The sequence below is a fragment of the Setaria viridis genome, chromosome 6, assembly GCF_005286985.2.
Source record: "Setaria viridis chromosome 6, Setaria_viridis_v4.0, whole genome shotgun sequence".
In the NCBI taxonomy this organism is placed as follows: domain Eukaryota; kingdom Viridiplantae; phylum Streptophyta; class Magnoliopsida; order Poales; family Poaceae; genus Setaria; species Setaria viridis.
Window position 1 is genome coordinate 1,338,731 of NC_048268.2, and position 11,654 is coordinate 1,350,384.

The window sequence follows — 11,654 nt, forward strand, 5'->3', positions numbered from 1 at the left end:
ACATTAGAATCTATAGCGGAGTCCGATTGTAGGTTAGTTGTAGGGAACAAGGTCTTGAGTCGCCGACGGTTATGAAGACGGCGGCGTCCCAGCCTCCACCGGCGGCGGCGACCACATCGACGTGCACTCCGCAGACAGCGCGCGGCCGGCATGTGTTCCAGATCGAAGGGTACACCCTGCACCGGGGCTTAGGCGTCGGCAAGTTCATCCAGTCCGCCGCCTTCGCCGTCGGCGGCTACTCCTGGTGCATCCGCTGCTACCCCGACGGAGCCAGCGAGGATGCCAAAGGCTACGTCTCCGTTTTCCTTAGGCTTGTGAGCAGGAACGCCAAGGTCAGAGCCCTGTATAAGATTAGGCTGATCGGCCAGAAAACAGGGTTGTCTCCGGCACCCTGCGCGTCAGGGAGAGAAGTGTTTGACACCATGAACTCTGGTGAAGCCGTCTGGGGCACAAATCTCTTCATGAAGGCGAGTGGGCTGGAGGCGTCGGCGGGGTACCTGCGCGATGATTGCCTTGTGATTGAGTGCGACGTCACTGTCATCAAGGAACCACTCGTGACAGAGGATACTACAAAGCCCCTCGAGATCCAGGTGCCTCCATCGGATCTGCCAGATGATTTTGGAAGATTGCTAGAGACGAGGGAGGGAGCAGACATGATACTCAAGGTTCAGGGTGAGTATTTCTTGGCCCACCGGATCGTGCTCGTAGCGCGGTCACCGGTCCTCAGCTCGGAGCTCCGTGGGACAGCAGTAGCGGAGCACAATAGAGGATGCATAACAATCGAGGACATGCAGCCTGCTGTCTTTAGAGCATTGCTCCATTTCATCTACACGGACTCGTTGCCCGGCATGGATGACCTCAATGTGGATGAGACTCATGACATGGTTAAGCACTTGTTTGTGGCTGCGGACAGGTATGCCATGGAGAGGTTGAGGTCGGTCTGCATGGGAATTCTTTGTACAAGTCTTGACGATTCGACCGTGGATTCCACTCTGGCCCTAGCTGAGCAGTATAACTGCAGCGAGCTCAAAGACGTTTGCTTCAAACATGTCAATTCTTCGAGTAGAGTGGGTGATGCGGTGGCAAGACAAGAAGCTGCTTACCAACGCCTCATAAGAGGAAAGCCTTCAATATGGGTGGTTTTGTGGAAGATGGCACGATCCTTGTTTCAATTCAAATAACAAGTTCAGTTCATGCACAGCTAGGTACTTGAGATTAGGTTGGACCACGTCCTAGTGTTTCCTTACATTTTAGGTGATGAAGGGAAAAGTTTTGCAAAATTTATCCCTATAGTAGCTGTAGGAGTTGTTTTTATTTTAGCAATGGCAGCTCACAAGCATATGACCAATGCTCATGCACTTGTGTAAGATTCTTTTTACTGCTGACCAAGGAATGATACATCTACTGTTATCATTTTTACTTTTGTTGTAGACCCCATGGGCTTCCCCATGATGCCACGGTCCTCAAGCCTCGTGGCCGCACACCCCTGTAGCCACCGCGTCCAGAGCCCATGCGCTGCCGCTAGCTCTGTCACCGCCGTCTGTTGTCGTCGCCCCCTGTTCGAGCTTGCTCACGCGAGGGCAGAACCTGCAAGATCTGTTTCGATTGTCTTCCTCCCTCTTGATCTCTCTCTCCAATTCTATTCGTTGATTTGGTTTTAAATCTGCATTTGTCATCTTTCCATTGCCCGTCCAGTGAGAGGCTGTGACCATGAATGTCTTTATCTTGATTTCCTTTGTTGAGGATCCTCCTGCAATTAGATCCTCCTTCTTCTCCATTTCATTTTCTTTTTTTTTTCTTGTTTCTGTCTTTGACTCATGTTGGGAGCTCTGTAAGCAAGATGGCTACGACAGCACAATAGGTCTCTCACGACGCTGCTCTTGCCTACTCCCTGCATCCGCTGGTGACATGCTAAGTGAGAGCCCATACTCTAACTCGTAGGTTTAGATGTTACATGCAACATGAGATGCGTGTTGCGGAGGTAGCTTTTTCTGTCGCTCAACCATCCGACACTAGCGCCAGGATCGGAGCTCTGATCAGGTTTATGTCAAACATTTCATGTCAAATCAAGAAGAAATTAGTGGCAGAGGCAGACAGAAAAACATGAAATAGCTCGATTAGTTATCACTAATTCTCAATAGCATCAAGAGCCGCATGTGTTCAGCAGAAATTATGCAATGCAGCATCGATCATTGTCACAGGCCCCATCCAGCTAACGAAATACACATGAAACGTGGATTCAGTGGTCTGTAATAGCCGTCCACAAGCATTTATCATGCACAGAAAGGCAGTCATTTGGATCAACATTTACTACTAACTTCGACACTCAAGCTAACCATGCTGGCAGAACTAAGAACAGGAGCAGATCTTCAAGAGTAGCTATGTAACATCATTACAGAACCACGGCGCCTGCATGCTCCATAGGTTGAAGATTTCGACTTCAGATACAGCACGTGCGAGTTCAAGCGGTCTTGTTTTGTCTTGTCTCTGAATCAGGGCCTAATGTCAAGAGAAAAGCAACACAACAAACACAACCTGATTAGCGACAGATAGAGCTACTGTTATGTCAGGCTATATGTAAATTTCAACCTTGAGGTCTTAGCCATGTGTAAATTTCTCGGGCACACTACTGGAAGTATATGTTATGACTTATAGTTGTCACTTAACCAAGGTAAAAATTCAGCTACTGCTCTGTAGTAGCATACTAGCATAGCACACAATTGTATTCCCTGAAATGTGTTAGTCTGCTAAGTGTGTCACTAGGAGTTTAACATCCAGAACTCTCAAATCTGTGTGGCCACTTGTATTAAAATGGTACAGTGCATAATTAAATACAGAATACCACAAGGAAATGTTATCAAAGCTCAAGTATGAGCTCATGAAGCTGATGAACATAAGTGAAATGTGATGCTGCTAGGACACACTTCCCAACTGGTCTCTTTTTTTATTTATATGTTAAAAAAGGAGTTACACCAACAGGCAACAGGAAACAGTGCAACATGGAGAAAATATGCATAAGCAGCAAAGCAATGTAGTTCAACAAAATGCAACTTAGCATTGTGGAAAATCAGAACTAAGAAACATGTAACCCCTATAATTCTTGAATGTCCACAGCACACTTGTGGTGAAAGATACAAGTGCATGCAAAAGCTCCATAGAGGAAGACTCTGAGATGTCAAGACTTGGTGTTTAAGTTATAATTGGTCAAGTATGTCCAATGTTCATGTAGTCAAAAGATGTGTCATCACCAAAATGCATGCCTGAATTGATCGACCTACCTACCTTTGCATAGCAGCATGTGAAAATTCATCTACCTATACCTATACTAATCAGAGTCTCAAAAAAATCTCACGTTAATCGGAGAAAAAGAGAAACATCTAGCCATCGATCCATTGTGGGGCCCTTTTCAATGGTTCAGATTTAAAAAAAAAGTTCAAAGAGAAGAGGTCTGCTGAAAACAGTATAGAAGGAAAAGGAAACTTAGTCAATTGTAAGCCATTGATCAACCTCTCATTCCCTTGTTACGATATATGAAAACTGGAAAAAATTATGAAAACTGGAAAAAAAATGTGCAAAAGGACTCGATAGCAATATCTCCCAGGCTATTATGATGGAAAGGAAAAGAGAAAGAAATACTGAAAGATGCACGTCCATCTCTTCCCATTACTGCATATGTAATATGTTACCACACTGCATACAACAGGGAGGTTTGTGGTTCTGGAGTGGTGCAGCGATCACCAGGGCTTTACTACCGATCTCCTTGATCTTGGCTTGTGCGATGGCCTTGACCGTGAGGCGAAGCGGAGTCGACAAAGGGTGTGCACACAGCGGAGGACTAGCTCAAGAAAACCATCGCGTTAGGCTGGAACGTTGCAGTTATCTAACTAGGACACAGTTGCCGATTAATCAACCCCACAAGCCTGCGAAGACCTGGAGGCAAAACTGATTGGAGTCAGCAGATGGCGACGTGCAGACCGTGTCCAAATCTACAGCCATACCCTAGCAGAATATGGTGCTGACATCATCGGACTTCACTGATCGAATGTGTGTCCGGTCAGATTTAGTTTGCAGATTGAGAAGATGAACCGTGGTCAACTTTACGAATTTCGATATAAAGGCATGTTAATTAGGTATCATGATGGTGCACATGATTGATAGTACGATGGGCATGCATACTTCAACATATACCCTTATACAGCCGGGAAGTATGATCAGGACCGAAGTTTTGATACCTGCTTGGTCCATATGTTATTTGAGCCAGACCAGTTAAACAGATTTGCAAAAAAATTGCATTAGCTCATTCACATATTACTTATACATCTATGCTTGCAGATTACAAAGGCTCAGTTATACAGAGAGTAAGTTACGCACGTATTAAGCTGACAACATTTCTCAACATTTACTCTTCTATCTTATGAATTAGAAGATTGCTTAGCAGAAGCCATAAGATACAATCCAGCATGTTGACGCCAAACACAAAGATGCTCCTACACACAATCACCTAATAGCATCAGATCAGAACACTGCAGGCAATAAATTTGATTACTACAGGCACTAGGCTACTCGCCACATTGTATATTTTATTAATGTTACATACAATCGAGAGGCTAGGTCTCAATTGGTTCATTTTCAGTCAACTGCTATCACATAAACAATTCATTAGTAAAATGAAAAGGGAGATATACATTGCATAATGCAAGAACTCAGAAAGACATATTTTGTTAAATGCTAGTTATGATAATGGCTTAGTAGCTAACAAATGGGAGACAAGTGCCTGAAACGATACGATCGATTTAGTACCATCATTTTGCTACAATTACACAGACCCTCCAAAACAGCAATGCGTTAGTTTTTATGACCAACTTGCATCAGTCTAAACGTGCTTTTTGTAAACATCAACATCATAAAAACTGCAACCTTCTGATAATATGAACACACTAAGAAATACATTAACATGAATAAAATCTAGACATACATGAAGTCATGAAGGAAAGCAATACTGACAGCTTCATGATTTAACTGGAGCAAAAGGGTCGTCATTAGAAAAATTTGCTCCTCGTTGAAACTTCCAGGGTCTACCTCCTTCAGGACCCTTGCTCCCCAAGATAGCCAGATTAAAGTTACGAGCCCATCTTGAACTATCCATATTCTGAACAATGGAAAATATCTGGTTGGCTGAAATTCCAGTGACCCTTACATTGGCTGAGACGATTGCACTAAAGTTCAGCACCCGCGCATTCTGGTAGATGAACTGGAGGAAGGCCAGCTCATGTTGCCCCCCTCGAAACTCACAGATTGTCATCACCTTGACGCGCAACACAACACTTCTGATGGGACCAACCTCTTGCCAGAACTTGAGGTTGAGCTTGTCAGCGGGTTCATCACATTTTGCAGACTGCAAATGTTACAAACCAATAAATCATTGAAATGCTAAGGAAGTGATGTACAGTGCAGTAGCCAGCTCTTATGCATAAAGATTTTGGAAGGAAGATAAACATAGGGGCCTAAAGCATGTCTACAAATTACAGCAAATGAGTAAACAAAATACTGAATGGACTCTCCAGACTGTAATCTGCAATTATAGCCCTCGTTTAGGGCATTCAGATATACAAAATAAAGCACATTGCCAATAGCAAGCAGACATAATGACTGTGTCTTAATCATTAAGCTCACTAAAGTATAGACTATAGAAAAAATATCTGCACAGCTTTCCACTGGAACACAGCTCAGTTTACAAACATAACTTGCCCTATTAATGATCATGTTTAACCCATGTCCAAATACCACATACCAACTTGTTCATTCTATTCCTCTTGTTTTGCTAAGTAACAGACTACAGAAGCTACCCAGAGTAAGTTCATTTTACCAGTTGGCATATCAGCGTTCCCTGGTACTCAGAATGTGTCAGACAAAGCCTGAAGAAAAATACTTTACCTATCCATGGCAATGGAAAAGTAGTTAAAAATCCCTACTTGTGTTTATACACAGTATTTGTTCTCATCCAACAGGCAGACTTTGAGTGTCGTTATTGCACAAAAAATCCAGTCTAACAGGCACTAAGGACTGACCAGAAGAGAATTTGAAAGATTGCCTCCCCGTTATTATTGAAAGGAATATGTTATGAAACCTTGGAGACATGTCCATGAAATAAAAAAAAATACTACCGTCAACATTCACTCAGGCTTCGCGCACCATGTTAGGCCACCCTAGTTTAAGCTAGCGACAGCTGTATGAGTGTACAATAAGAGTGCTTGTAAATTATTACCATAATATGCAGCGCCTCGACATTGGGGAAGCATTTCAGGAAGGCAGGCACCTTCATGGCATCATTGGCTCCAAAACACACTTTCAAGCTCAGACACTTCACACTTGTGAGTATTGTGCTTGCACTTGGTGCAATCCCAGGCTGTAATGCACCAAATTCAGTAAGAATGGTCACACATTGAATGCAACATCACTACGAAGTGAACAAAGTGGAACGATAGGATATTAGGAAGAAGGCAGTAGAAGTACCATGATGCTGGTGCCTCCAATCTCTAGCAGGTGCTGTGTTGGGTCCAGATACCCCAATACGCACAGCTTTGGGGCGGTGCCAATCTTGATCCTGGTGCGCAAGCCACTGGCTGGGTTGGGAGATGCCCGGACTTCCCACAGGATAAGCCGCTCGAGACACGGGGTGCTCACCAAGGTGATGCTCTCCACCATGGAAGCGCAGATCTGCACGCACCGGAGGCTCTGGCCGACGAGACGCAACCCCTTCATGCTCCCTTGGATGTTGAGGATCTCCAGGAGGGGGCTCCTGGCGACGAGGGAATCGATGTCCCCGTCCTTGACGACGACGCTGCAGATGCCGAGCTCGCGGAGGTTGGGGAAGGAGGCGCCTTGGAGGTGCGACGCGTGCGGGAACTTCCAGAAGCCAATGTAGAGGCAGGTGAGGTTGGCGATCCGGAAGAGCGTGTCGGGGAGGGGCACCTCCCGCGGGCCGGGGCGGTTGACGAGGACGAGCTCCTGGACGCCCTTGGCGGCGAGGATGCGGAGCCAGCGCTTGAGCTGGGGCTGGTACGCGTCCATGCGGGTGGAGACGAGGTGGGCGCAGCGGAAGGGGCCCGGGTGCGCGGCGAGGGCGCCCGACACGGCGGCGGTGACGGCGGGCGCGTCGGCGGGCGCCGGGGGCCAGTGGTCCAGGAGGTGGGCGTCGGCGACGGCTAGCGGCGCCGCGAGCCAGACCCGGCGCCAGCGCGTGGCGAGCACGGAGGTGCGCGCGGCGTCCTTGAAGGGGAGGCGGGAGACGATGTCGCGGAGGAGCGCGTCGGAGAGGCCGCTGATGCGGTCGACGCCGTCCTTGGAGGCGGCGGCGCCGCGGCGGGCGGCGAGGCGGGCGGTGGTGGAGACGGGCGGGTCGGGGACGCAGCTGCAGATGTACGACAGGAGGTGCTCCGTGTCCCGCAGGTCGGCCGCCGACGTGCGGTCCAGGTTGGGGAATGGCGCGCAGCTGGCCATGGCCGGCGGCGCCGGTAGGGGAGGGGAGCACGAGGATGCGGCGGCTAGGGTTTAGCTGGGGGAGCGAGTGGCGGCGGATGGTTCGCTTGTGTTGTCTCCTGTGGTGTGGGTGGGCTAAATGTCGGAAGTGGGTTGCTCCTGGCCCATTTATCGATCACTGTGTTCGAGTGCACTGGCTCTTCACTTGTTCTTCCTTGATTTAAACAACGGTAAGTAATGGAAGCAATTACTACATGAAATCGGAAACATGCGGCTGGTTCGTTTTAAGGCAAAATTTGCTGTGGATGCAAAGTAACCTTGATTTGCTGCACCCTGTGATCGGAAGGCACTCTTATTTTATGCAAATTTGCTGAAAGACACCATCTCGAGTAAAATAATATTTTTAAGGGTGTGTGGTCAAGGTCCCTGAGCTCTTATTGGCCATAGATCTTGCATGTTAATTTAATTTCTTGGCCATATATTGGATTGATGGATAATTTATTTTTGAGTGGAAATCCCCGTGAGCTCCAACGTGCGAGTTTGGGAATGGCTGCCCATCAACAGCTCGGATAAGATGGATGGCGGCGGTTTTTAAGTAGGTCAACTAGTGGTTCGCTAGGCGCGGTGCTGGAGCTAGACCGGACAGGCGGCTCAGTCGGTCAGGGCATAGCGTGCCGGAGCAAAGGAAGGAAGGTGGAGGAAGGAAAGAAGAAATCAAGTAAAATTGCAATGTTTCACAATTAATTACGATGAGAAACTATGGCTCCAACAGGATGTGAAATCTAACGTTGGGATTGGGAATGGGAATCGTCAAAGGCATTAACTAATTAGAATCCTAGCGATTATGAAAATAATTTTATACACGAAGCTGCTAGCGTCCGTATGTACATCCGATCCGGACACTAGCGTCGGACGCGGCAACGAAACCATGAAATTTTCCACGGCAACATTTACGTAGAGCTTGTCTCTAACTAGAACATAGTTCTTGTCGCGTCGTGAGACTTGCTCTGCTTCTGTTTTGTTTGGAGGTAACTTGTGCTTTTTGATATAGTTGATGAAAGGATTTCTCTAATCTATGTCAATCATCATAACCTCCCGATCTGGTGCAGCACGTACGTCAATCAGTTACACACATGATCTTATAGCCTAACACATGTTGATCTACTTAATGCGGAATTAGATGGTTTGGATCTTATACCAGCATTAGAAGATGCCATTGCTGCCTCCTGAGTCGATGTAGTTGTCGGTGTAGTCTTAGTAGAGTCGATGAAGCTCACCGAATCAAGAACAGAGGTTCTTGATCGATGATCTGCTAATCTTGTCTGGTAGCGCCTTCCTTCTAGATGCCAATGAGATTGGCTTGGATGGTGGAGCTCGAGCTTCTACTCCCTCCAGCTCCCTTACCGATTCGTGTTTAGGTTTTTGGCTAGATGCGAAAGATCTTGATGTACTTGAAACAACAACCGACCCCTTAGTTTTATATGAAGTTGTGGGGGCAGGGCCTAAAGTCCTATTTGGAAACGAATCGTGTTCCTGCCGATCACGGACACGCAGTCCTATTCCCTCACGAGATGAAAACGTGGGGAACAAGTTCCTCTCTATTCCTTAACGGAGAAGATCACGTTACTAAAATTTCCAACATCCACTACACATTGGTCATGTTTGGTACGGCAGTGGGGAGAATCGCTTCTCAAATAAACCACACTAATATGGGAAAAACACTTCTCAAATAAGTCCATATCGGACGAAACAACAAACAACACCATCAGCCAGTTGGATTGGAACATCAACACACACCGCACAACGCTATCACATTAATCAAACTCCACTCAAAACTACACATCAATATTGATAGTTGGATTGGGACACTCATCGTACTACTCAACTCAAGAAACATCATTCGGTTAGTTGGATTGGGACATCAACCCGTACTGCACCATATCTCTTTGCCGCAGCTCCTCAACTCCACCGCGACACCCTCAACATCTCTGCAGCATCTCCAGCTGCCGCTCCACTAGAACGCTATCCCTACAGTCCACCACCAAGGACTCTCCTTCAGTCACCGAGGCACCTGCACCAACACTAGCTCTTTTTCCTTTTTTTCATATTTGAATGAAAAAAATGACGCCTCACAGTGGCAGCTAGCAACCTTTCATGACCAGAGCTACCAAAATGACGCCTCCAGAAAGGAGTGTGACATCACATACGCCAGCGTCGCTCGATCAGGAATATCTGAACTATTACACGCATAGAGCTTGTATCCCCAGATTAAGAATCCATATTTGCTGCATAATCGAATTGGGGCCAAACGGTGTAAGTCACATAGTACGCTTAGAGTTAGAATCCGGAAACAATCCAAAATCGATCCGAATCCATATATTTTCGGTTCGGAATTTGTTTCCAGAGAAACATATTTGATTTTGGTATAAGCTAGGGACCGACCACGTATTGATCGATAGAGAGAATCTAGAAAACCCCAGCTCGCCGCCGCCGCCGCCACCACCGCCTAAGCTCGCGCCACCGCGAATTTGTCGGCGTGGAAAACGCAGGCAAGCGATGGCGTCATCGCAGGGTCCTGTGAGCACGACAGCGTCGACGTGCACGGCGGAGACGGCGCGCGGCCGGCACACGTTCAAGATCTCCGGGTACAGCCTGCACAAGGGCCTCGGCGCCGGCAAGTTCATCCGCTCCGCCACCTTCTACGTCGGCGGCCACGGCTGGAGCATCCGCTACTACCCCGACGGGCACACCGGCAAGGACGGCAGCAAGGATTTCATCTGCGTCTACCTCGAGCTCATGGCGGAGAAGGGCTGCTGCGCCGCTGCCGCCGTGGTGCGGGCGGTCTACGACCTGAGGCTGGTGGACCAGCTCACCGAGGAATCGAAGGTCATCTTCAAGCCGGTGACGCCGAGGGCGTTCAGCGGCGAGAGCCCGGCCTGGGGCGCCCGGTGGTTCATGCGGCGGACGGAGCTGGAGGCGTCGACGTACCTGCGAGAGGATCGCATCGTGATCGAGTGCAACGTCACCGTCATTGTCGCAAAGCCGGAGGGTGAACCCCAGGCAATAGGTGAGGTTCAAGCACCGCCATCGGACTTGTCGGCCGATTTCGGGAAGTTGCTGCAGATAGGGGAGGGTGCTGATGTGGTGTTCAAGGTCCAAGATGAGACTTTCCGTGCGCACAGGATCGTGCTCGCGGTGCGCTCACCGGTGTTCAAGGCGGAGCTCTACGGACCATTGAAAGACAATAAGAACAGTGGGATCATACTAGTTGAAGATATACATCCTGTTGTTTTCAAAGCGTTGCTTCACTTCATGTACACGGATTCGTTACCGGCAATGCATGATCTTGATGGGGATGAGAACAAAGAAATCATCAAGCATTTACTTGTGGCTGCGGACAGATATGGCATGGAAAGGATGAAGTTGGTGTGTGCAAGCATCCTTAGCAAGAGGCTTGATGTTGAGAGTGTGTCGGACGCCTTAGCTCTAGCTGACCGGCATAGTTGCAGTAAGCTCAAAGATACCTGTATTCAATTCATCATCTCTTCAAATAGCATGGATGAAGTGGTAGCAAGCCGAGGATACAAGGAGCTCAAAAGAGTATGTCCTGCTGCCACCGTGGAATTATGGGAGCAAGCATCAAAGTCACAAAAGATTGTGTATGCTGAGCAGCGTGAACGCGTCGTAGATGAGCTAGATTAAATTCTGCATTGTTGGTTTGAAATATACATAGACTCTTGAGTTAAAGTTGTCCTCTCCATTATTTTTCATCCATGCTTACAATTTCGGACATATATATGGCTGGTATGTTATGAATTTACACTGGTTCAATAATACTCTAGGATTTTATTTGCAATTTGCTGGCTAAGGCATTTTGTGTGTTTATTTTTTTTAAATCGCTGCGTGTACTTTCACCTGGGGAGAATGAGTAATTAACTAGCCGAACATGAATAAACTTGCCATCACGTGCCGATGCAAATTTCATTGTCAATTTGAACATGTTCTATTATGTAGACATATTATGGGATCTAGGGCCCTCGAAAACTCTACCTGCATGCAGACATACTAATGCATTTGTATTAAGCTTGTGTCGGTGTTCTTAGATGCTACATCAGACCTTTTAATGGGTTGAACAGCCCAGTTACCTGAGATGTTAATAACATTCTTAGTTCCTT

At 47.3% G+C, this 11,654-nt stretch overlaps 3 protein-coding genes across 7 annotated transcripts; 2 read left to right on the forward strand and 1 right to left on the reverse strand.

Moving 5' to 3' along the window:
* Positions 1 to 71: 71 nt before the first annotated feature.
* On the forward strand, positions 72 to 1,492 carry LOC117860717 (BTB/POZ and MATH domain-containing protein 1). The gene is made up of 2 exons (XM_034744087.1): positions 72 to 913; positions 1,432 to 1,492. The coding sequence occupies exons 1-2, from the start codon at positions 72 to 74 to the stop codon at positions 1,490 to 1,492; spliced, it is 903 nt and encodes a 300-aa protein (XP_034599978.1).
* Positions 1,493 to 2,096: 604 nt separating this feature from the next.
* Positions 2,097 to 7,593, reverse strand: LOC117860861 (F-box/FBD/LRR-repeat protein At1g13570). 5 transcript variants are annotated; one of them, XM_034744264.2, is made up of 5 exons: positions 6,514 to 7,593; positions 6,266 to 6,406; positions 5,198 to 5,395; positions 5,005 to 5,092; positions 2,097 to 2,499 (listed from the first exon to the last, which is right to left on the reverse strand). In XM_034744264.2, exons 1-4 carry the CDS (start codon positions 7,498 to 7,500, stop codon positions 5,009 to 5,011), a joined length of 1,410 nt encoding a protein of 469 aa, XP_034600155.1. In that variant the 5' UTR covers positions 7,501 to 7,593; the 3' UTR covers positions 2,097 to 2,499; positions 5,005 to 5,008. The 5 variants fall into 5 exon arrangements, with proteins under 5 accessions (XP_034600155.1, XP_072150515.1, XP_034600150.1 ...); XM_072294414.1 differs by having other exon boundaries at positions 4,976 to 5,092; XM_034744259.2 differs by having other exon boundaries at positions 5,005 to 5,395.
* Positions 7,594 to 10,035: 2,442 nt separating this feature from the next.
* Positions 10,036 to 11,226, forward strand: LOC117860718 (BTB/POZ and MATH domain-containing protein 2). The gene has a single exon (XM_034744088.2). The coding sequence runs from the start codon at positions 10,036 to 10,038 to the stop codon at positions 11,179 to 11,181; it is 1,146 nt and encodes a 381-aa protein (XP_034599979.1). The 3' UTR covers positions 11,182 to 11,226.
* The last annotated feature ends 428 nt before the right edge of the window (positions 11,227 to 11,654 follow it).